The sequence below is a fragment of the Gadus morhua genome, chromosome 13 (assembly GCF_902167405.1).
Source record: "Gadus morhua chromosome 13, gadMor3.0, whole genome shotgun sequence".
NCBI classification, from domain to species: domain Eukaryota; kingdom Metazoa; phylum Chordata; class Actinopteri; order Gadiformes; family Gadidae; genus Gadus; species Gadus morhua.
This window is the reverse complement of record NC_044060.1, coordinates 24,081,536-24,106,926: the sequence shown is the minus strand read 5'-3', so window position 1 is coordinate 24,106,926 and position 25,391 is coordinate 24,081,536. Positions and strand designations below refer to the sequence as shown.

General features: G+C 44.7%; 1 protein-coding gene across 3 annotated transcripts in view; it reads left to right on the top strand.

Annotated features, from left to right (window-relative positions):
* Positions 1–25,391, top strand: part of pik3c2b (phosphatidylinositol-4-phosphate 3-kinase, catalytic subunit type 2 beta) — an 85,267-nt gene that overhangs the window by 37,517 nt on the left and 22,359 nt on the right. For all 3 annotated transcript variants that reach the window (XM_030374518.1, XM_030374519.1, XM_030374517.1), the window contains exons 23-29: positions 1,603–1,739; positions 1,936–2,105; positions 3,356–3,512; positions 3,863–3,972; positions 4,235–4,436; positions 5,380–5,507; positions 5,607–5,724. In XM_030374518.1, coding sequence (XP_030230378.1) covers positions 1,603–1,739; positions 1,936–2,105; positions 3,356–3,512; positions 3,863–3,972; positions 4,235–4,436; positions 5,380–5,507; positions 5,607–5,724 — 1,022 coding nt within the window. The remainder of the gene's footprint in view (positions 1–1,602; positions 1,740–1,935; positions 2,106–3,355; positions 3,513–3,862; positions 3,973–4,234; positions 4,437–5,379; positions 5,508–5,606; positions 5,725–25,391) is intronic.

The following is a 25,391-nucleotide window of genomic DNA, read 5'->3' as shown; positions in this document are numbered from 1 at the left end:
CCTGGATAAACACAATCTCCTTAATTTTGAAAATCGCACTGTGTATGCTTAATTTTTTAATCATGCTTTTAAACAATGCTGCACCTCCTCCCTTAAGTAACTTTGTGACATTGGGCTCAGAATTCTCAGCACGAGCAACCAGGTCAACAATTAGGGGAGAATGTAGAATCCCACAATGCAAAACCACATTTGGAAAGTCGTCCTTCTCCTTTGTAGGGATAAAACAATGGAACAGTCTCCCAACAGATCTAATAACCATTATACAACGGGGGACCTAAATCCAGCGATCTGATTGGTTCCCAACTGTTGTATAATGAGCATATACATAACTGCTATGACGCCCGATCATTTTGTGAAAGTTTGCATATCACTCCGCGCCTGGAAGTAGAAACAGTTACAAAGTAAAACATGTGTTGGATGATGGAGAAGTGTAAATGTTGTTACTCCGGGAGTGAGCAAGGCGATGGAGAGACTAACGAAAGCTAAGGCACACGGCGAGTGAACTGCTCCATAGGATAAATTGCCGGCGAACCGCTCTATCGGAGCCTTCTCTCGGTTTGACGCTAAAGTGTGTTGCATAGCGACCGTCGATGCATAGCGGCAGCCAGGAGGGACTACTTTTTTGTATTCTTTAACAAAACGGCTACTTTGACTTTCTTTGTTTCTTTTTAAATGTAGTGTGTCTATGACTTTCGTTTCGCCATAACAGTAACCGTTGTATAAAAGCAATAGATCACTTCAGTCAGTGGCATGTGCTCATTATTCCACTATGAAGGGGGTCGCCGGCCCTCCGCTGCGCGTCGGGGCCGGACAACGCCCCTTAACAGTGGTATAATGAGCACATACCACAGCCTGGCGTGATCTATTGCTTAAATAATGATTTTCAAGCTTGCTCCCGTCTGACAAAGGTTCTGCTGCTCACGCAACAGACCTGCACACATTTATATAATTTTGTAGTGCTAGTAGGATAGGGGTATATTTTTTATAAAATATGTAATGTAGTGCTTTTCGTAAACTTTTTTATCCTATGTATTTATATTATTGTATCTTGTTACCTTTTTAATGTTCAATCCCATGTTTAGATATTATTGTGTCTTGTTTAGTTTTGTAGTATTTATTGTTCTCACCTGCCCAGGGACTACAGGTGGAAAATAGCAGTTTGCTAAAACCTGGTACAATGCATCTCTCCTTGCTCTAAACAAGGTTAATGTTTCTTTTGTACATTGTCCCTGTTCAAAAAAAGTTACATTACATTACATGATCAATGAACACCATTAGGAATGATATAAAACCATTAGGATCAATATGATACCATTAGGATCAATGAACACCATTAGGATCAATATGAATCAGAATCAGAAAGGAAACCATTTAGATCATATGAAACCATTTGGATCAATATGAAACCATTCGGATCAATGAACACCATTAAGATCAATACAAAACCAAAAGAATCAATCAACACCATGAGGATCAATATTAAACAATTAGGATCAATATGAAACCATTGGTATAAATGAAAACCATACAAGACCCATACCAGTATGTATCATACCAGGTGACGTAGCCCCAGGGTGCTGAAGCCCGCCCTGTGTTCTCCAGGCATGGTGGAGATGATCCCCCAGGCAGAGACCCTGAGGAAGATCCAGGTAGAGCACGGGGTCACGGGCTCCTTCAAGGACCGCCCGCTGGCTGACTGGCTGCAGAAGCACAACCCCACCGACGACCAGTATGAGAAGGTAAGGGGCTGTGGCTCTGGGACGAAGGGGGAGACGGGCGACAGTAACTCCGGATGCAGAGCTGTTGACTGGTAACAGGAAGCTTGCTAGTTTGATCCCCCGCTCCTCATAGCTGAGCACCAAAATGTAAATGTGCAGTAACATCCAGGCTGTGAAGCCGTCACACGGTGAGTCTTTAATCTGCGATCTCCTCCAGGCGGTGGAGAACTTCATCTACTCGTGTGCGGGCTGCTGCGTGGCGACCTACATCCTGGGGATATGCGACCGCCACAACGACAACATCATGCTGAAGACCAGCGGCCACATGTTCCACATCGACTTCGGGAAGTTCCTGGGTCACGCGCAGATGTTCGGGAACATCAAGCGGTGAGCTAGCGGCTGTGTTGAGACGATGGGGAGGAGGTGGAGGAGGAAACACTGGACTCTAGGATAACCTTTTCAGAAGAGCATTTAAAGGTAGAATAAGGGACAAACCCAGGAGAGCCTCCTAGAGTCACGTGGTTGTAGACACTCGCCCGTTGGGTACGAAACCTAGGAGGTTCTCCTCGGTAAATAAGGAATTTTCAGTTCTGAAGAGGTACTGCTTACTCTTTATTTCTATCTTTAGTTCCAACTCAGTGAGCCTCTCTACATGTCGTCAGGCACCATGGCGTTTCAGGAGGATCTCATGGGTTTGGACTATTAATCCAAATCGGCATGTTTAATGCCTCAATCAAAGCGTTGTAGGAGAAATGTTTTGATATTTTAGGATCTTAGCCCATTTCATGGTTTATGATAATGTAGCTTGCCTGTTTGTGTCCTATGTTACGTGATTGTGCTGCTGTTACATCTGCTTCAGTGAGACTATAAAAAGTACTGGCGACCCGAATATACGATTATTTTTTTTCCTGGAAATGCATCTGAAAAAGTGGGTGCTTCTTATATTCCGGGCCCAGACTATTAAATGTCAATATACGTTCACAACTTTCTGGTAATAAATACTTTAATTTGACCAACTCCATCTGGTTCCCTGCTGCCTCCCTATCCATAGGAGCAGGCCTTAACAGTTACTGTGTTTGGAGGGTTTTGTTTGCTCTCTGCTGGGGAGTGGAGCAAGGTCTCAGCAGAACCACACCACTCGTTCTCCTGAGACCTTGCTCCACTCCGCAGCAGTAGCAGACATTAGCAGCTAGATGCTTCGCTGTTTTAATTTTATAAAAAAACTGATTTTGATCTTAAAAAGATATTGATCCAAATATTTCTCTTGAATAGACAAATTCAGTAATTCAGTTAAAAAAAAAAGCACTACATTTTTTTTTTTTTTATATATATACATATATAAAATCAAACTTCTGTCCATCTAGGAGACGCTAATCCAATGTTGAGCCCGGTTTAACCCGGTCCCTGTCTTCAGCTCTCTGTGGAGAATGTCTTTTGTAACACAAAAAACAAAGGCAAACAGTAACACGGTTTACAGACGACAGCTTTCTCATTGGACCTTCCACTCTTCGAGAAGGCTTTGACCGGGACGGAGGCCAGACTAATCTTCAGAGAAAGCCAATGTGAACCTTGAGATCAGGTCACAGGAGGCTGTTGTAGTGGCGAGCCTTTAGTGATGACATGACATTGTGTTGCAGGGACCGCGCCCCCTTCGTGTTCACCTCGGACATGGCCTACGTCATCAACGGCGGGGACAAGCCCTCCAGCCGCTTCCACGACTTTGTGGACCTTTGCTGCGAGGCGTACAACCTGATCCGCAAGCACGCACACCTCTTCCTAAACCTGCTGGGCCTGGTAAGAACGGGCCTGGGCGCACACACACACACAATCACCACACTATATTAAGCTTTTATGTTGCACTATGGTCCACAAACACTCCCACCACTTAGGCTATTCTCTCATGGTGCATTATAACACGCACGCACGCGGACGCACGCACGCACGCACGCACGCACGCACGCACGCACGCACGCACGCACGCACGCAAAAACACCCACCATGTTGTCTATTCTCTCATGGTGCACTATGGTCCACACACACCTACCATGTTGTCTATTCTCTTATCACTATGGTACACACACGTAAAACACACACACGCTTTATCATCCATTGGACGTGTGTGTGTGTGTGTGTGTGTTTGTCAGATGCTGTCCTGCGGAATCCCAGAGCTGTCTGACCTGGAGGATCTGAAGTATGTCTACGACGCCCTGAGACCCCACGAGTCAGAGGCCGACGCCACCATGTACTTCACCAGGTACACACACACACACACACACACACACACACACACACACACACACACACACACACACACCATCAGTTTCCAGTGTCACACATTGTTGAGGAGGTTAGAAGCCCATGCATTAGCAGCAGGTGTGTTTGTCCAGCTTGTTACTGACCGCTGTCAGAGCTCAGAACACAACGCAGTAGAACAAGGCTTTGACCATATGGCTGATTCAGATGACCTAGCATGAAGTCCCCTCGCTTCGTGTTGATGGTCTGTTCCCCCCCCCCAGGCTGATCGAATCCAGTCTGGGCAGCGTAGCCACCAAGCTCAATTTCTTCATCCACAACCTGGCCCAGATGAAGTTCGCCTCCTCGGAGGAGCGGCCCGTGCTGACCTTCGCCCCGCGGGTCCACACCCTGAAGAGTGACGGGCTCATCCGCAACCTCTACGTGTGCCGCCACATCCGCACCTACAGCCCCAGCAAGGGCTACGTGAGTCGTCCCCCCCCCCCCCCGCCCTTTGGCTCACCAGCGGCCCCCAGTGGCTGGGCTCGTAGCTGCAGTTACACGGTTCTCAGAAGTGACCGTTGTCTGTGATAAGACCAGAATGAAAACCATTTATAGAAACATCACCCAGAAGGATGGGATGTTTTATTCTTCCTAAAACAAGGCCTTTATGATCTGAAGCCGTTTGACACCAAGGGGACAGATGACAGGGTCAGCTGGAGTTTATGTTGGTTTTTTTGGTTGTAACTGGCCATTTAGATGTTTTGGAGCATAAACACACATAATTTCATTACACAGCATAATGTAATTTATGAAGCTGTCAACAGTAATAGCTGAATAACCTTGTTATTCAGAATAACTTTGTTATTCAGCAATTTCTGTTCACAAGTTGAACAGAGATCTGTACAGCTGGCTTTTCAGAGATTACATTATCTTTTGTCTTTCTTCCCATCGGATTGGGCCAGTTCCCAAGCATCACTCTGATTTGTTTTTTGAGTTTTTTAAGGCCCAACTAAATATGCCAGCAAGCCAATGGAAACCCTGATATTCATTGAGAAATGCAGATGTGCAAACATGTTTGTGAAAAAGAGTTTCCTTGATGCACATGGTTGTTGGTAAAAAGCATATGTTTACTTAAAAACAAACAATTCCACAACAGTTAATGCACTTGCACAACTCAAGCCTCCCTCCAGTCTAGCACCAGAATGGGTTTGGCTCAATTAGCCTATGAGCCACAGCTGCAGCCTATTACAGGGCTAACAGCGAGACAGGAACATGTGACTCTTTTAAAACATGTTAAACACAGTGAAGATGCCAATCACATCTTCACAGTGTTCCTATTGGTTGTTTTGGCATGGTGCTTGTACGCAGATGGGGAACAGAGCCAGATATTCAGTGTTTCTCACACCAGATGTGCTTTCTTCTGCAGGCCTTCGTGGTGAAGGTGGAGCGAGAGGGGCTCCAGCAAGGGGCAGCATTGGTCCAGAGGAGCTTTGAAGAGTTCCACGAACTGCACTGCAAACTGCGGCTCATCTTCCCTTCGTCCAAGCTGCCCAGGTACATCCAATATGTTCTCAAGCTCTACAGGCTCTTAGGTCAATATTAAACACTTGGTAGTTCAATCCTTCTGTTTGTGTCCCGCTTCTCCCTCCCTAGCTTCCCCAGCCGGTTTGTGATTGGCCGCTCGCGAGGAGACTCCATGGCTGACCGGAGGAAAGATGAGCTGAATGGTTACGTGTGGCATCTGGTCCACGCCGCTCCTGAGGTCGCCCAGGTCAGTCCATGAACACCAAGGAGCGGGATTTAACCATGTCAATCTGGGTTAATTGAATTCCCTCTGTGTTGTGTGCCAATTTATTCATAGTTTTATTTTATTGAAAATCACCTCCCCCTGCTGGCGCTCTTATGTTTGTTTGAGATGCCTCCTGGAACTCAAAATAAGTAGACAGGATGTGAGGCCCGAGAGGGGACCGCATCAGGTAAACGCCAGCCACAGTCGGGAGTGATATTGTTTTTTGACCGAAATAATATAATATATTTTTTTATAATTAGAAGGACAACGTGTGTCTGAAATAACTCCTCGTCTGGGCTCGCATGGTGTCTTGATAGAAGGTAGGACAAGCTGCCGAAACATACTGACTAACGGACGCAGTGCTTTAGCACTGGATGTATCCCTCTCTCGCGTGTCCTTTTGAGGAGGAGGCAGGGCCTGCCTCCCATACACCGATTCTGATTCAGAGCGGACGCAGGGCTCCAGAGCCGACTCTGAGGCTAGCCGCTTAGGGCACTTTCCTCACCTGGCAAGCCTCAGGGCCATACCTCCAGGGGCTGCAGAACGATGTGGCAGACCTTCTCTCCCGCCAGAGCTCTCCTTCAAGAGAGTGGAGACTCCACCCCAAGGTTGTAGGCACGATCTGGCACACGTATGGTAGGGCAGAGGTAGACCTATATTAGGGGTGTACGGTATAAACTGTATAGGAAAGTACACCGGTGTGAATTTGCGCCATGGTATGAATTTTGACCTTACCGTGAGACCGGTGTGACCGGTAGACAGTGTTGTGTGTAACGCGTTACAAAGTAGGCAACCCGTTAATAGAGTAACGTAACTACTTTTTTAACGTAAAAAGTAAAGTTACATACAACTGCTGAAAATATGGTCAGGAACAAAGTTCCTTCAGCGCAATGTTACTTTTCCAAGGGACAGATATTACAGCGATAGTGCCCTCTCAGGCAGTATGCTATTGCACAAGCACGCAGGCACGCACATGCTTGCGCAATAGTCCCCTCACGAGCTCTCATTCCACACTGTACGAGACAGACGCTGGTAGCGTGAAGCTTTCTCTGCATCTCAGACATCGCTTCTGCACGCATATTCCAAAGCCAGTCCTTCAGTGACCGACGCTTAAGTGCCTTTGCCAACAGTCGGTATTTGACGTTCTCGGAGTGAGACTGTGTTGCCTTACACAGGTAAACAGTGACGGCGTTTGTTATCTTGTTCCACCGCTGTTTTTTTATGGAAGTAAATCTGTGGCATCGGATTTTGAAAAAAAAAAAGCCATTGAATTCTAAGCACTGAACATTTATGCATTGATTTAACGGATATGGATTTTTTGCCTCTGAATTTAACTCTTAAAATTGTCAATAAATCATTTTCAGCTTTATTTTTCAATGTTACAATTCAAAATCAATTATTCAACGTTAAAATATCCCCAAATTAAACATGCCAAATTCATCTACAAAATTCAATGTATGAAAATTCAGTGTAAACATCCGGAGATCCAAGGAAGAGCAATCTATCCTAGATGCTTGATCGTCAAGCAAAAAGAGCGACCGGGTGTTACACAGAATTCTGCAACCCACCGAAAAGTGTGACCCCAGGGGGCACTTTTGCACATTTTCTGCGACATGCACGAGTTTGTAGCGTAGACAGGCATGAGGTCGTTCACGTGCGGAAACATATACGAGCTTAAAACTTGACGTTTTTATCGTCATCGATCACTCGGATTCTAGGTATTCGTTTTGTGACACCGGGCGAACGTTCAGTGGCTGGAGCAAAACGGTTGATATGCCTGTGTGGTGGCGCAACGAGTGCGCAGAGCCACCGAGTGCGCCACACCGAGTGACATGATACAGATTTGAGGATGATTAAAAGCAGGTTGCTGTCGGGCGCTTTTTAACGATGCACGCCGTGCTTCCACTGGAACTACAAGCTGCTGCCGCTTCAGTTGCCCAATACTGTCGGCTCTGCGCTCTCGTTCCACAGTGGCCAGCGGGCTTCAGATCGCCCCAGCATCAGACCAAATGTAGGCAAAGGGACCTCTGATCACCCAAAATTGGTGCCCTAATAAATTGGGCTCCCTTACCCACTACAATTACCCTTACGCTGCATGTAAATCCAGCCCAAGCACTGCAGTCACACACACACTTCACATACAGGCATTAGTTGATCGTTTATTTCATACTGCAGTAAAAAAAAATCTAAAACGGTTACACAACAAAAACATAAATTAAAAGATAAGAACCCCCCAACACCTCACCTTGATATTAAATGTGCTTAATAAATAAACAAATATATATTTGATTAGTATTTTACAGACTGATACAATGTATAGGGCGTTTAGTGAGGTCCACCGCCGTTGCCTCTCACCCAATAATAACTTCAGTCAGTGTTTAATGACGTTGATTTACCTTTGCACATTTCCTATTATACTGTGTAAAATGCTGTTTAGAATGAACGTTTGTATCAAGAAAGAAAGAACTAGTGAGTGACGCTCTTATTCTCGCTCTCCTTGCTTGACCGCGATCTAGCACCAAGGATCGATTGCTCTTCCATGGGTCCCCGGATGTTAACGTTGAATTTTCATACATTGAATTTTGCAGCTGAAATGGGCAGGTTGAATTTGGGGATATGGAAAATATTTAATTTGAATTATTTAACTTTGAATATTTGATTTTGAATGTTTTAACATTGAAAAATATAGCTGAAAAAGTTTTTTTGGAGAATTTTTTCCGAGTTAAATTCAGAGGCAAAAAATCCAGAAATATTATTACAATGCATAAATATTCAGCGCTTAGAATTCAATGATTTTTTATTTTCAAAATCAGATGGCACAGATTTACTTCCATAAAAAAACAGCGGTGGGACAAGATAACAAACACTGTCACTGTTTACCTGTGTAAGGCAACACAGTCTCACTCAAAGAACATCAAATACCGACTGTTGGCACTTTAGCGTCGGTCGCTGACGGGAAATTTACCCTTCGGCGTCGGTCGCAGATGGAGATGGGGTTCAATTCACTACAATGTAATGCCATCCCCGGCGATGATTGACATTCAGAGTGGGTGCTCCAGCAGCCCATTCACTCCTGTATTAACCCTACTACGGCACTAATAGACGCAGTGAGCATCTTTCCTATTGGATCGTTTTTAGGATCTTTTTCTGGTAAAATGGCGGACATACTATTTATTCTGGGTGGAAAATAAGATATTTCAGTATAGTTACGGCATTAAAGTGTTTATGTTAACATTTTAAGAGGGAAATGTGCATTTGACTTTCATAATCTTCGCTCAGTGTGATGTTTGGTTTGATAGTTATGAAGAAGAATATTTCACGTCTCGACAGAAATATAATAACATGGTTGCTATGATGGTTGCTAATATATGGACACTGAAACCAGCAGCTCGCATGCCGTTTAAATCATGGCTATAAAACCTTTGTCTTTGCTGATTATGTTAGTTTATGTTACCGTGTAATGATGTTATTTTATTTAACAACTTTAAAAATACCTTTAAGCAGGTCATTATCAAGAAAGTAGTTAGCCCCGGCGCAAAGCAGAGGTGTCTTGCTTCACCCTGAAGGAAAAAATAATTCACCGCCGGAGGTCGGGAAGGCCCATGCAATTGATCGCAGCGTTCAACAGAGCTGTGTAATAAATATCTATATTTACTTATATATTTATTATATACGGAGACCATCAGACCTCCTCGAAGCAACGAGAATGGTCTATTCAATTTAAGATGGGTGTGCGAGAATAGGATTATAGCGCCATACCGTCAATATAAATTTCATAAAAAGGAATATACAGATCTTGTTATAACGATAATTTAATAAAAGCTATGGTCTACTTATAATATTATAACAAACGTCGAAGGTCGGATCAAAAAAGTATTTCGTGCATTATTTGCGTGTGTGTCTGAAGATGTCGTGTGCAAAGTTTGGTGTCGATTGGTCAAGAAATGTGGGAGGAGTAGGGAAAAAACATTTTTGCGGTTTTCGCGATTTTGCGAAAAAAAATTCTAGACGCAAATGGGCGTGGCCTATGCCAAAAGATGCAGCAGACTCCAGTGAATATGTGCGTACAAGTTTTTGACTGTGGGAGGTTTGGTGTGGGAGTTATAGCCCCAAACGCGTCTTTCCTTGGTATAGCGCCACCTAGTGGCCGGCGTGTCTGGATTTTGTTATCTGAGTAGCGGTGCCGGACCTGGATCTAGTCATGCAATTGGCGTGTCGGCACCATTTACGGTTTGGGCTGTGGGCCCACTTTTAGCGCGGGAAGTATAATAACTAGAACTGCAAGCAGTTATGCAGGGGTCCAAGAAGTGTGCATTTCGCCGGCACAACGCAACAAGAAATGTGCGTTTCGCCGGCACAACGCGAAGCATGTGTTCAAAACGCTACCCTGAACCTGTGGATACAAAGGATTTGACTGTGGTAGGAGTAGCGAGAAGTCAGTGTAGCGTTTTCGCGGGGAAATTTTGCAGAAGATATACCATTTCCTCGTTTATTGCGCCCCCTAATTGCGAAATTTTCCGATTTTTTTATTGAAGGACATTAAGGTTAGCACCAACATGTGTGTAAAATTTGGACTCGATCCGATGTCTAATTTTGTTTTTTTGTGGATTTTTGATTTTCCACGTCAAATTTAGCTAATAAACCAATATTCAAAACGCTACCGTTTCGTCGTCGAAAGTCGGATCAAAAAACTGTCTGAGGGTTTCTTTGCGTGTGCGTCTGAAGATGCCATGTGCAAAGTTTGGTGTTGATTGGTCGAGAAATGTGGGAGGAGTAGCGAAAAAACAGTTTTGCGGTTTTCGTGATTTTGCGAAAAAAAATTCTAGACGCAAATGGGCGTGGCCTATGCCAAAAGATGCAGCAGACTCCAGTGAATCTGTGTGTACAAGGTTTTGAATGTGGGAGGTTCGGTGTGGGAGTTATAGCCCCAAACGCGTATTCCTTGGTATAGCGCCACCTAGGGGCCGGCGTGTCTGGATTTTGTTATCTGAGTAGCGGTGCCGATTCTGGATCTAGTCATGCAATTGGCGCGTGTGCACCATTTACGGTTTGGGCTGTAGTCCCACTTTCACGGGGGGAATAATAAAAAGAATCCTTACAAAAACAATAGGGATCCAACCTGTTGGCTTGGACCCCTAACTAGAACTGCAAGCAGTTATGCAGGGGTCCAAGAAGTGTGCATTTCGCCGGCACAACGCGACAAGAAATGTGCGTTTCGCCGGCACAACGCGAAGCATGTGTTCAAAACGCTACCCTGAACCTGTGGATACAAAGGATTTGACTGTGGTAGGAGTAGTGAGAAGTCAGTGTAGTGTTTTCGCGGCGAAATTTTGTAGAAGATATACAATTTCCTCGTTTATTGCGCCCCCTAATGGCGAAATTTTCCGAAATTTTTATCGTACGACAATAAGTTTAGCACCAACCTTTGTGCATAATTTGGACTCGTTCCGATGTCTAATTTTGGATTTCTTTGGATTTTAGATTTTCCACGTATAATTTAGCTCATAAACCAATATTCAAAACGCTACCGTTTCGTCGTCAAAGGTCGCATCAAAAAAGTGTTTCATGCATTCTTTGCGTGTGCGTCTGAAGATGTCGTGTGCAAAGTTTGGTGTCGATTGGTCAAGGAATGTGGGAGGAGTAGGGAAAAAACTGTTTTGCGGTTTTCGCGATTTAGCGAAAAATATTCATAGACGCAAATGGGCGTGGCCTAGGCCAAAAGATGCAGCAGACTCCAGTGCATCTGTGTGTACAAGTTTTTGGACTCTGGGAGGTTCGGTGTGGGAGTTATAGCCCCAAACGCGTATTCCTTGGTATAGCGCCACCTAGGGACCGGCGTATCTGGATTTTGTTATCTGAGTAGCGGTGCCGATTCTGGATCTAGTCATGCAATTGGCGCGTGTGCACCATTTACGGTTTGGGCTGTGGTTCCACTTTCACGGGGAGGTAGTATAAAAATCCTTACAAAAACAATAGGGATCCAACCTGTTGGCTTGGACCCCTAACTAGAACTGCAAGCAGTTATGCAGGGGTCCAAGAAGTGTGCATTTCGCCGGCACAACGCGACAAGAAATGTGCGTTTCGCCGGCACAACGTGAAGCATGTGTTCAAAACGCTACCCTGAACCTGTGGATACAAAGGATTTGACTGTGGTAGGAGTAGCGAGAAGTCAGTGTAGCGTTTTCGCGGCGAAATTTTGTAGAAGATATACAATTTCCTCGTTTATTGCGCCCCCTAATGGCGAAATTTTCCGAAATTTTTATCGTACGACATTAAGGTTAGCACCAACATGTGTGCACAATTTGGACTCGATCCGATGTCTAATTTTGGATTTCTTTGGATTTTTGATATTCCACGTCTAATTTAGCTAATAAACCAATATTCAAAACGCTACCGTTTCGTTATCGAAGGACGGATCAAAAAAGTGTTTCATGCATTCTTTGCGTGTGCGTATGAAGATGTTGTGTGCAAAGTTTGGTGTCGATTGGTCAAGAAATGTGGGAGGAGTAGGGAAAAAACAGTTTTGCGGTTTTCGCGATTTTGCGAAAAAAAATTATAGACGCAAATGGGCGTGGCCTATGCCAAAAGATGCAGCAGACTCCAGTGAATATGTGCGTACAAGTTTTTGACTGTGGGAGGTTCGGTGTGGGAGTTATAGCCCCAAACGCGTCTTTCGTTGGTATAGCGCCACCTAGTGGCCGGCGTGTCTGGATTTTGTCGTCTGCCTAGAACTCAGGGACCTGGATCTAGTCATGCAATTGGCGTGTCGGCACCATTTACGGTTTGGGCTGTGGACCCACTTCTAGGGGGGAAAAATAATAATAATAGGAAAAAAAAACCTTACAAAAACAATAGGGATCCAACCTGTTGGCTTGGACCCCTAATAATAATAAAAATCCTTACAAAAACAATAGGGATCCAATCCTGTTGGCTTGGACCCCTAATAATAGGAATAATCCTTACAAAAACAATAGGGATCCAACCTGTTGGCTTGGACCCCTAACTAGAACTGCAAGCAGTTACGCAGGGGTCCAAGAAGTGTGCATTTCGCCGGCACAACGCGACAAGAAATGTGCGTTTCGCCGGCACAACGCGAAGCATGTGTTCAAAACGCTACCCTGAACCTGTGGATACAAAGGATTTGACTGTGGTAGGAGTAGCGAGAAGTCAGTGTAGCGTTTTCGCGGCGAAATTTTGTAGAAGATATACAATTTCCTCGTTTATTGCGCCCCCTAATGGCGAAATTTTCCGAAATTTTTATCGAACGACGTTAAGGTTAGCACCAACATGTGTGTAAAATTTGGACTCGTTCCGATGTCTAATTTTGGATTTCTTTGGATTTTTGATTTTCCACGTCTAATTTAGCTCATAAACCAATATTCAAAACGCTACCGTTTCGTCGTCGAAGGTCGGATCAAAAAACTGTCTCACGATTCCTTTGCGTGTGCGTCTGAAGATGTCGTGTGCAAAGTTTGGTGTCGATTGGTCAAGAAATGTGGGAGGAGTAGGGAAAAAACAGTTTTGCGGTTTTCGCGATTTTGCGAAAAAAAATTGTAGACGCAAATGGGCGTGGCCTATGCCAAAAGATGCAGCAGACTCCAGTGAATATGTGGGTACAAGGTTTTGAATGTGGGAGGTTCGGTGTGGGAGTTATAGCCCCAAACGCGTCTTTCCTTGGTATAGCGCCACCTAGTGGCCGGCGTGTCTGGATTTTGTTATCTGAGTAGCGGTGCCGGACCTGGATCTAGTCATGCAATTGGCATGTCGGCACCATTTACGGTTTGGGCTGTGGTTCCACTTTCACGGGGAGGTAGTATAATAATAAAAATCCTTACAAAAACAATAGGGATCCAACCTGTTGGCTTGGACCCCTAACTAGAACTGCAAGCAGTTATGCAGGGGTCCAAGAAGTGTGCATTTCGCCGGCACAACGCGGCAACAAATGTGCGTGTCGCCGGCACAACGTGAAGCATGTGTTCAAAACGCTACCCTGAACCTGTGGATACAAAGGATTTGACTTTGGTAGGAGTAGCGAGAAGTCAGTGTAGCGTTTTCGCGGCGAAATTTTGTAGAAGATATACAATTTCCTCGTTTATTGCGCCCCCTAATGGCGAAATTTTCCGAATTTTTTATCGAAGGACGTTAATGTTAACACCAACATGTGTGTAAAATTTGGACTCGATCCGATGTCTAATTTTGGATTTCTTTGGATTTTTGATATTCCACGTCTAATTTAGCTCATAAACCAATATTCAAAACGCTACCGTTTCGTCGTCGAAGGTCGGATCAAAAAAGTAATGCAGGAATTCTTTTCGTGTAGGTCTGAAGATGCCGTGTGCAAAGTTTGGTGTTGATCGGGCGAGAAATGTGGGAGGAGTAGCGAAAAAACAGTTTTGCGGTTTTCGCGATTTAGCGAAAAATATTCCCAGACGCAAATGGGCGTGGCCTAGGCCAAAAGATGCAGCAGACTCCAGTGCATCTGTGTGTACAAGTTTTTTGACTCTGGGAGGTTCGGTGTGGGAGTTATAGCCCCAAACGCGTATTCCTTGTTATAGCGCCACCTAGTGACCGGCGTGTCTGGATTTTGTCGTCTGCATAGTCCGAAGAGACCTGGATCTAGTCATGCAATTGGCGTGTCGGCACCATTTACGGTTTGGGCTGTGGGCACAGTTTCAGGGGGGTAAGTATAATAATAGGAATAACTAGAACTGCAAGCAGTTATGCAGGGGTCCAAGAAGTGTGCATTTCGCCGGCACAACGCGACAAGAAATGTGCGTTTTGCCGGCACAACGTGAAGCATGTGTTCGAAACGCTACCCTGAACCTGTGGATACAAAGGATTTGACTGTGGTAGGAGTAGCAAGAAGTCAGGGTAGCGTTTTCGCGGCGAAATTTTGTAGAAGATATACAATTTCCTCGTTTATTGCGCCCCCTAATGGCGAATTTTTCCGAAATTTTTATCGAACAACATTAAGATTAACACCAACATGTGTGTAAAATTTGGACTCGATCCGATGTCTAATTTTGGATTTCTTTGGATTTTTGATATTCCACGTCTAATTTAGCTAATAAACCAATATTCAAAACGCTACCGTTTCGTTGTCAAAGGTCGCATCAAAAAATTGTTTCCTGCATTCTTTGCGCGTGCGTCTGAAGATGTCGTGTGCAAAGTTTGGTGTTGATTGGTCAAGAAATGTGGGAGGAGTAGGGAAAAAGCATTTTTGCGGTTTTCGCGATTTTGCGAAAAAAAATTATAGACGCAAATGGGCGTGGCCTATGCCAAAAGATGCAGCAGGCTCCAGTGAATCTGTGCGTACAAGTTTTTGAATGTGGGAGATTCGGTGTGGGAGTTATTGCCCCAAACGCGTCTGTCCTTGGTATAGCGCCACCTAGTGGCCGGCGCGTCTGGATTTGGTTATCTGAGTAGCGGTGCCGGACCTGGATCTAGTCATGCAATTGGCGCGTGTGCACCATTTACGGTTTGGGCTGTAGTCCCACAAGTACGGGGGGAAGAATAATAATAATAATAATAATAATAATAATAGGAAAAATCCTTACAAAAACAATAGGGATCCAACCTGTTGGCTTGGACCCCTAATAATCCTTACAAAAACAATAGGGATCCAACCTGTTGGCTTGGACCCCTAACTAGAACTGCAAGCAGTTATGCAGGGGTCCAAGAAGTGTGCATTTCGCCGGCACAACGCGAAGCATGTGTTCGAAACTGAGAAACGGCGTATGCCAAAAGATGCAGCTGACTCCAGTGAATCTGTGGATACAATGGTTTTGACTGTGGGAGGTTCGGTGTGGGAGTTTTAGCCCAAAACGCGTTTTCAGAACATTCCATTGGCGATTAGGAGATGTATTATTTCGTCGTTTTTTTGCGCCCTCTTGTGGCGAAATTTTGCAAAGACAATTTTCCTTTTCCAAATAACTCCCGCCCACATTAATAATTCTTGACCATAATTTTTATATAGACTCGGGTTTGCCCCGTGATGGTTCCCTCATAGTTTGAAGAACATTCCTTTGGCCAATTAGAAGATATACAATTTCCTCGTTTATGGCGCCCCCTAATGGCGACATTTTCCGAAATTTTTATCGTACGACATTAAGGTTAGCACCAACATGTGTGTAAAATTTGGACTCGTTCCGATGTCTAATTTTGGATTTCTTTGGATTTTTGATTTTCCACGTCTAATTTAGCTCATAAACCAATATTCAAAACGCTACCGTTTCGTCGTCGAAGGTCGGATCAAAAAAGTGTTCTAGCATTCTTTGCGTGTGCGTCTGAAGATGCCGTGTGCAAAGTTTGGTGTCGATTGGTCAAGAAATGTGGGAGGAGTAGGGAAAAAACTGTTTTGCGGTTTTCGCGATTTTGCGAAAAAAAATTCTAGACGCAAATGGGCGTGGCCTATGCCAAAAGATGCAGCAGACTCCAGTGAATATGTGCGTACAAGTTTTTGACTGTGGGAGGTTCGGTGTGGGAGTTATAGCCCCAAACGCGTATTCCTTGGTATAGCGCCACCTAGTGGCCGGCATGTCTGGATTTTGTCGTCTGCGTAGTCCCCACGGATCTGGATCTAATCATGCAATTGGCGTGTCGGCACCATTTACGGTTTGGGCTGTGTGCACAGTTTCAGGGAGGTAAGTATAACTAGAACTGCAAGCAGTTATGCAGGGGTCCAAGAAGTGTGCATTTCGCCGGCACAACGCGACAAGAAATGTGCATTTCGCCGGCACAACGCAAAGCAAGTATTCAAAACGCTACCGTGAACAACATGTGGATATAAAGGTTTTGACTGTGGGAGCTTCGGTGTGGGAGTTATAGCCCAAAACGCGTTTTCAGAACATTCCATTGGCGATTAGGAGATGTATTATTTCGTCGTTTTTTTGCGCCCTCTTGTGGCGAAATTTTCCAAAGACAATTTTCCTTTTCCAAATAACTCCCGCCCACATTAATAATTCTTGACCATAATTTTTATATAGACTCGGGTTTGCCCCGTGATGGTTCCCTCATAGTTTGAAGAACATTCCTTTGGCCAATTAGAAGATATACAATTTCCTCGTTTATGGCGCCCCCTAATGGCGAAATTTTCCGAATTTTTTATCGTACGACATTAAGGTTAGCACCAACATGTGTGTAAAATTTGGACTCGTTCCGATGTCTAATTTTGGATTTCTTTGGATTTTTGATTTTCCACGTCTAATTTAGCTCATAAACCAATATTCAAAACGCTACCGTTTCGTCGTCGAGGGTCGGATCAAAAAAGTGTCTATCATTTCTTTGCGTGTGCGTCTGAAGATGCCGTGTGCAAAGTTTGGTGTTGATTGGTCAAGAAATATGGGAGGAGTAGCGAAAAAACAGTTTTACGGTTTTCGCGATTTTGCGAAAAAAAATTATAGACGCAAATGGGCGTGGCCTATGCCAAAAGATGCAGCAGACTCCAGTGAATATGTGCGTACAAGTTTTTGACTGTGGGAGGTTCGGTGTGGGAGTTATAGCCCCAAACGCGTTTTCCCTTGGTATAGCGCCACCTAGTGGCCGCCGTGTCTGGATTTTGTCGTCTCCCGTCACCTCACGGACCTGGATCTAGTCATGCAATTGGCGTGTCGGCACCATTTACGGTCTGGGCTGTGGTACCACTTCTAGCCGGGAATAATAATAACTAGAACTGCAAGCAGTTATGCAGGGGTCCAAGAAGTGTGCATTTCGCCGGCACAACGCGACAAGAAATGTGCATTTCGCCGGCACAACGCAAAGCAAGTATTCAAAACGCTACCGTGAACAACATGTGGATATAAAGGTTTTGACTGTGGGAGCTTCGGTGTGGGAGTTATAGCCCAAAACGCGTTTTCAGAACATTCCATTGGCGATTAGGAGATGTATTATTTCGTCGTTTTTTTGCGCCCTCTTGTGGCGAAATTTTCCAAAGACAATTTTCCTTTTCCAAATAACTCCCGCCCACATTAATAATTCTTGACCATAATTTTTATATAGACTCGGGTTTGCCCCGTGATGGTTCCCTCATAGTTTGAAGAACATTCCTTTGGCCAATTAGAAGATATACAATTTCCTCGTTTATGGCGCCCCCTAATGGCGAAATTTTCCGAATTTTTTATCGTACGACACTAAGGTTAGCACCAACATTTGTGTAAAATTTGGACTCGTTCCGATGTCTAATTTTGGATTTCTTTGGATTTTTGATTTTCCACGTCTAATTTAGCTCATAAACCAATATTCAAAACGCTACCGTTTCGTCGTCGAGGGTCGGATCAAAAAAGTGTCTATCATTTCTTTGCGTGTGCGTCTTAAGATGCCGTGTGCAAAGTTTGGTGTTGATTGGTCAAGAAATATGGGAGGAGTAGCGAAAAAACAGTTTTGCGGTTTTCGCGATTTTGCGAAAAAAAATTACAGACGCAAATGGGCGTGGCCTATGCCAAAAGATGCAGCAGACTCCAGTGAATATGTGCGTACAAGTTTTTGACTGTGGGAGGTTCGGTGTGGGAGTTATAGCCCCAAACGCGTTTTCCCTTGGTATAGCGCCACCTAGTGGCCGGCGTGTCTGGATTTTGTCGTCTCCCGTCACCTCACGGACCTGGATCTAGTCATGCAATTGGCGTGTCGGCACCATTTACGGTCTGGGCTGTGGTACCACTTCTAGCCGGGAATAATAATAACTAGAACTGCAAGCAGTTATGCAGGGGTCCAAGAAGTGTGCATTTCGCCGGCACAACGCGACAAGAAATGTGCGTTTTGCCGGCACAACGTGAAGCATGTGTTCGAAACGCTACCCTGAACCTGTGGATACAAAGGATTTGACTGTGGTAGGAGTAGCAAGAAGTCAGGGTAGCGTTTTCGCGGCGAAATTTTGTAGAAGATATACAATTTCCTCGTTTATTGCGCCCCCTAATGGCGAATTTTTCCGAAATTTTTATCGAACGACATTAAGATTAACACCAACATGTGTGTAAAATTTGGACTCGATCCGATGTCTAATTTTGGATTTCTTTGGATTTTTGATATTCCACGTCTAATTCAGCTAATAAACCAATATTCAAAACGCTACCGTTTCGTCGTCGAAGGACGGATCAAAAAAGTGTTTCATGCATTCTTTGCGTGTGCGTCTGACGATGTTGTGTGCAAAGTTTGGTGTTGATCGGGCGAGAAATGTGGGAGGAGTAGGGAAAAAACAGTTTTACGGTTTTCGCGATTTTGCGAAAAAAAATTCTAGACGCAAATGGGCGTGGCCTAGGCCAAAAGATGCAGCAGACTCCAGTGCATCTGTGTGTACAAGTTTTTGAATGTGGGAGTTTCGGTGTGGGAGTTATAGCCCCAAACGCGTATTCCTTGGTATAGCGCCACCTAGTGGCCGGCGTGTCTGGTTTTTGTCGTCTGCCGTCACCTCACGGACCTGGATCTAGTCATGTAATTGGCGTGTGTGCACCATTTACGGTTTGGGCTGTAGTACCACTTTTAGCTGCTGGAATAATAAGAAAAATCCTTACAAAAACAATAGGGATCCAACCTGTTGGCTTGGACCCCTAAAAATCCTTACAAAAACAATAGGGATCCAACCTGTTGGCTTGGACCCCTAATAATAGGAAAAATCCTTACAAAAACAATAGGGATCCAACCTGTTGGCTTGGACCCCTAACTAGAACTGCAAGCAGTTATGCAGGGGTCCAAGAAGTGTGCATTTCGCCGGCACAACGCGACAAGAAATGTGCGTTTCGCCGGCACAACGCGAAGCATGTGTTCAAAACGCTACCCTGAACCTGTGGATACAAAGGATTTGACTGTGGTAGGAGTAGCGAGAAGTCAGTGTAGCGTTTTCGCGGCGAAATTCTGTAGACGATATACAATTTCCTCGTTTATTGCGCCCCCTAATGGCGGATTTTTCCGAATTTTTTATCGAACGACGTTAAGGTTAACACCAACATGTGTGTACAATTTGGACTCGATCCGATGTCTAATTTTGGATTTCTTTGGATTTTGGATATTCCACGTCTAATTTAGCTAATAAACCAATATTCAAAACGCTACCGTTTCGTCGTCAAAGGTCGCATCAAAAAAGTGTTTCGTGCATTCTTTGCGTGTGCGTCTGAAGATGTCGTGTGCAAAGTTTGGTGTTGATTGGTCAAAAAATGTGGGAGGAGTAGCGAAAATACAGTTTTGCGGTTTACGAGATTTAGCGAAAAATATTCATAGACGCAAATGGGCGTGGCCTAGGCCAAAAGATGCAGCAGACTCCAGTGCATCTGTGTGTACAAGTTTTTGGACTCTGGGAGGTTCGGTGTGGGAGTTATAGCCGCAAACGCGTATTCCTTGGTATAGCGCCACCTAGTGGCCGGCATGTCTGGATTTTGTCGTCTGCATAGTCTTCACGTACCTGGATCTAGTCATGTAATTGGCGTGTGTGCACCATTTACGGTTTGGGCTGTGGTACCACTTCTACGGAAGGAAGTATAGGAACAAGAAGTGTGCATTTCGCCGGCACAACGCGACAAGAAATGTGCGTTTCGCCGGCACAAAGCGAAGCATGTGTTCAAAACGCTACCCTGAACCTGTGGATACAAAGGATTTGATTGTGGTAGGAGTAGCGAGAAGTCAGTGTAGCGTTTTCACGGTGAAATTTTGTAGAAGATATACAATTTCCTCGTTTATTGCGCCCCCTAATGGCGAATTTTTCCGAAATTTTTATCGAACGACATTAAGGTTAGCACCAACATGTTTGTAAAATGTGGACTCGATCCGATGTCTAATTTTGGATTTCTTTGGATTTTTGATATTCCACGTCTAATTTAGCTAATAAACCAATATTCAAAACGCTACCGTTTCGTCGTCAAAGGTCGCATCAAAAAAGTGTTTCGTGCATTCTTTGCGTGTGCGTCTGAAGATATCGTGTGCAAAGTTTGGTGTCGATTGGTCAAGAAATGTGGGAAGAGTAGGGAAAAAACTGTTTTGCGGTTTTTGCGATTTTGCGAAAAAAAATTATGGACGCAAATGGGCGTGGCCTATGCCAAAAGATGCAGCAGACTCCAGTGAATCTGTGTGTACAAGGTTTTGAATGTGGGAGGTTCGGTGTGGGAGTTATAGCCTCAAACGCGTATTCCCTGGTATAGCGCCACCTAGTGGCCGGCGTGTCTGGATTTGGTCGTCTGCTTAGAACTCAGGGACCTGGATCTAGTCATGCAATTGGCGTGTCGGCACCATTTACGGTTTTGGCTGTGGACCCACTTCTAGGGGGGAATAATAATAAAAAGAATCCTTACAAAAACAATAGGGATCCAATCCTGTTGGCTTGGACCCCTAACTAGAACTGCAAGCAGTTATGCAGGGGTCCAAGAAGTGTGCATTTCGCCGGCACAACGCGACAAGAAATGTGCGTTTCGCCGGCACAACGCGAAGCATGTGTTGAAAACGCTACCCTGAACCTGTGGATACAAAGGATTTGACTGTGGTAGGAGTAGCGAGAAGTCAGTGTAGCGTTTTCGCGGCGAAATTTTGTAGATGATATACAATTTCCTCGTTTATTGCGCCCCCTAATGGCGAATTTTTCCGAATTTTTTATCGAATGACGTTAAGGTTAACACCAACATGTGTGTAAAATTTGGACTCGTTCCGATGCCTAATTTTGGATTTCTTTGGATTTTTGAAATTCCACGTCTAATTTAGCTAATAAACCAATATTCAAAACGCTACCGTTTCGTCGTCAAAGGTCGCATCAAAAAAGTGTTTCATGCATTCTTTGCGTGTGCGTCTGAAGATATCGTGTGCAAAGTTTGGTGTCGATTGGTCAAGAAATGTGGGAGGAGTAGGGAAAAAACAGTTTTGCGGTTTTCGCGATTTAGCGAAAAAAAATTATAGACGCAAATGGGCGTGGCCTATGCCAGAAGATGCAGCAGACTCCAGTGAATCTGTGCGTGTAAGGTTTTGAATGTGGGAGGTTCGGTGTGGGAGTTATAGCCCCAAACGTGTCTTTCCTTGGTATAGCGCCACCTAGTGGCCGGCGTGTCTCGATTTTGTCGTCTGCCTAGAACTCAGGGACCTGGATCTAGTCATGCAATTGGCGTGTCGGCACCATTTACGGTTTGGGCTGTGGACCCACTTCTAGGGGGGAAAAATAATAATAATAGGAAAAAAAAACCTTACAAAAACAATAGGGATCCAACCTGTTGGCTTGGACCCCTAATAATAACTAGAACTGCAAGCAGTTATGCAGGGGTCCAAGAAGTGTGCATTTCGCCGGCACAACGCGACAAGAAATGTGCGTTTCGCCGGCACAGCGCGAAGCATGTGTTCAAAACGCTACCCTGAACCTGTGGATACAAAGGATTTGACTGTGGTAGGAGTAGCGAGAAGTCAGCGTAGCGTTTTCGCGGCGAAATTTTGTAGAAGATATACAATTTCCTCGTTTATTGCGCCCCCTAATGGCGAAATTTTCCGAAATTTTTATCGTACGACCTTAAGGTTAGCACCAACATGTGTGCACAATTTGGACTCGTTCCGATGTCTAATTTTGGATTTCTTTGGATTTTTGATTTTCCACGTCTAATTTAGCTCATAAACCAATATTCAAAACGCTACCGTTTCGTCGTCAAAGGTCGCATCAAAAAAGTGTTTCGTGCATTCTTTGCGTGTGCGTCTGAAGATGTCGTGTGCAAAGTTTGGTGTCGATTGGTCAAGAAATGTGGGAGGAGTAGGGAAAAAACAGTTTTGTGGTTTTCGCGATTTTGCGAAAAAAAATTCTAGACGCAAATGGGCGTGGCCTAGGCCAAAAGATGCAGCAGACTCCAGTGCATCTGTGTGTACAAGTTTTTGGACTCTGGGAGGTTCGGTGTGGGAGCTATTGCCCCAAACGTGTTTCTCCTTGGTATAGCGCCACCTAGTGGCCGGCATGTCTGGATTTGGTTATCTGAGTAGCGGTGCCGGACCTGGTTCTAGTCATGTAATTGGCGCGTGTGCACCATTTACGGTTTGGGCTGTGGGCCCACTTTTAGCGCGGGAAGTATAAAAAGAAGAATCCTTACAAAAACAATAGGGATCCAACCTGTTGGCTTGGACCCCTAACTAGAACTGCAAGCAGTTATGCAGGGGTCCAAGAAGTGTGCATTTCGCCGGCACAATGCGACAAGAAATGTGCGTTTCGCCGGCACAACGCGAAGCATGTGTTCAAAACGCTACCCTGAACCTGTGGATACAAAGGATTTGACTGTGGTAGGAGTAGCGAGAAGTCAGTGCAGCGTTTTCGCGGCGAAATTTTGTAGAAGATATACAATTTCCTCGTTTATGGCGCCCCCTATTGGCGAAATTTTGCGTTTTTTTTATCGAACGACATTAAGGTTAGCACCAACATGTGTGTACAATTTGGACTCGATCCGATGTCTACTTTTGGATTTTTGGGGATTTTTGATATTCCACGTCTGATTTAGCTAATAAACCAATATTCAAAACGATACCGTTTCGTCGTTGAAGGTCGCATCAAAAAAGTGTTTCATGCATTCTTTGCGTGTGCGTCTGAAGATGTCGTGTGCAAAGTTTGGTGTCGATTGGTCAAGAAATGTGGGAGGAGTAGGGAAAAAACAGTTTTGCGGTTTTCGTGATTTTGCGAAAAAAAATTATAGGCGCAAATGGGCGTGGCCTATGCCAAAAGATGCAGCAGACTCCAGTGAATCTGTGCGTGTAAGGTTTTGAATGTGGGAGGTTCGGTGTGGGAGTTATAGCCCCAAACGCGTCTTTCCTTGGTATAGCGCCACCTAGTGGCCGGCGTGTCTGGATTTTGTCGTCTGCCTAGAACTCAGGGACGTGGATCTAGTCATGCAATTGGCGTGTCGGCACCATTTACGGTTTGGGCTGTGGACCCACTTCTAGGGGGGAAAAATAATAATAGGAAAAATCCTTACAAAAACAATAGGGATCCAACCTGTTGGCTTGGACCCCTAAAAATCCTTACAAAAACAATAGGGATCCAACCTGTTGGCTTGGACCCCTAATAATAATAGGAAGAAAAATCCTTACAAAAACAATAGGGATCCAACATGTTGGCTTGGACCCCTAATAATCCTTACAAAAACAATAGGGATCCAACCTGTAAAAAATTCTAGACGCAAATGGGCGTGGCCTATGCCAAAAGATGCAGCAGACTCCAATGAATATGTGGGTACAAGTTTTTGACTGTGGGAGGTTCGGTGTGGGAGTTATAGCCCCAAACGCGTATTCCTTGGTATAGCGCCACCTAGTGGCCGGCATGTCTGGATTTGGTCGTCTGCGTAGTCCGAAGAGATCTGGATCTAGTCATGCAATTCGCGTGTCGGCACCATTTACGGTTTGGGCTGTGGTCCCACTTTGAGGGAGGTAAGAATAATAATAGGAATAATCCTTACAAAAACAATAGGGATCCAACCTGTTGGCTTGGACCCCTAATAACAAGAAGTGTGCATTTCGCCGGCACAACGCTATAAGAAATGTGCATTTCGCCGGCACAACGCGAAGCAAGTATTCAAAACGCTACCGTGAACAACATGTGGATATAAGGGTTTTGACTGTGGGAGCTTCGGTGTGGGAGTTATAGCCTGAAACGCGTTTTCAGAACATTCCATTGGCCAAATAGGAGATAGACAATGTCGTCGTTTTTTGGCGCCGCCCTGTGGCGAAATTTTCCAAAGACAATTTTCCTTTGCCAAATAACTCCCGCCCATATTAATAATTCTTGGCCATATTTTCTATATAGACTCGGGTTTGCCCCTTGATGGTTTCCCTTGAGTTTGAAGAACATTCCTTGGGCCAATTAGAAGATATACAATTTCCTTGTTTATTGCGCCCCCTAATGGCGAAATTTTCCGAAATTTTTATCGAACGTCATTAAGGTTAGCACCAACATATCTGTAAAATTTGGACTCGTTCCGATGTCTAATTTTGGATTTCTTTGGATTTTTGATTTTCCACGTCTAATTTAGCTCATAAACCAATATTCAAAACGCTACCGTTTCGTCGTCGAAGGTCCGATCAAAAAAGTGTCTATCATTTCTATGCGTGTGCGTCTGAAGATCTTGTGTGCAAAGTTTGGTGTCGATTGGTCAAGAAATGTGGGAGGAGTAGGGAAAAAACTGTTTAGCGGTTTTCGCGATTTTGCGAAAAAAAATTATGGACGCAAATGGGCGTGGCCTAGGCCAAAAGATGCAGCAGACTCCAGTGCATCTGTGTGTACAAGTTTTTGGACTCTGGGAGGTTCGGTGTGGGAGTTATAGCCCCAAACGCGTATTCCTTGGTATAGCGCCACCTAGTGACCGGCGTGTCTGGATTTTGTTATCTGAGTAGCGGTGCCGGACCTGGATCCAGTCATGCTATTGGCATGTCCGCACCATTTACGGTTTGGGCTGTGGTCCCACAAGTACGGGGGGAAGTATAATAATAGGAAAAATCCTTACAAAAACAATAGGGATCCAACCTGTTGGCTTGGACCCCTAATAAGAAAAATCCTTACAAAAACAATAGGGATCCAACCTGTTGGCTTGGACCCCTAACTAGAACTGCAAGCAGTTATGCAGGGGTCCAAGAAGTGTGCATTTCGCCGGCACAACGCGACAAGAAATGTGCATTTCGCCGGCACAACGCGAAGCAAGTATTCAAAACGCTACCGTGAACAACAT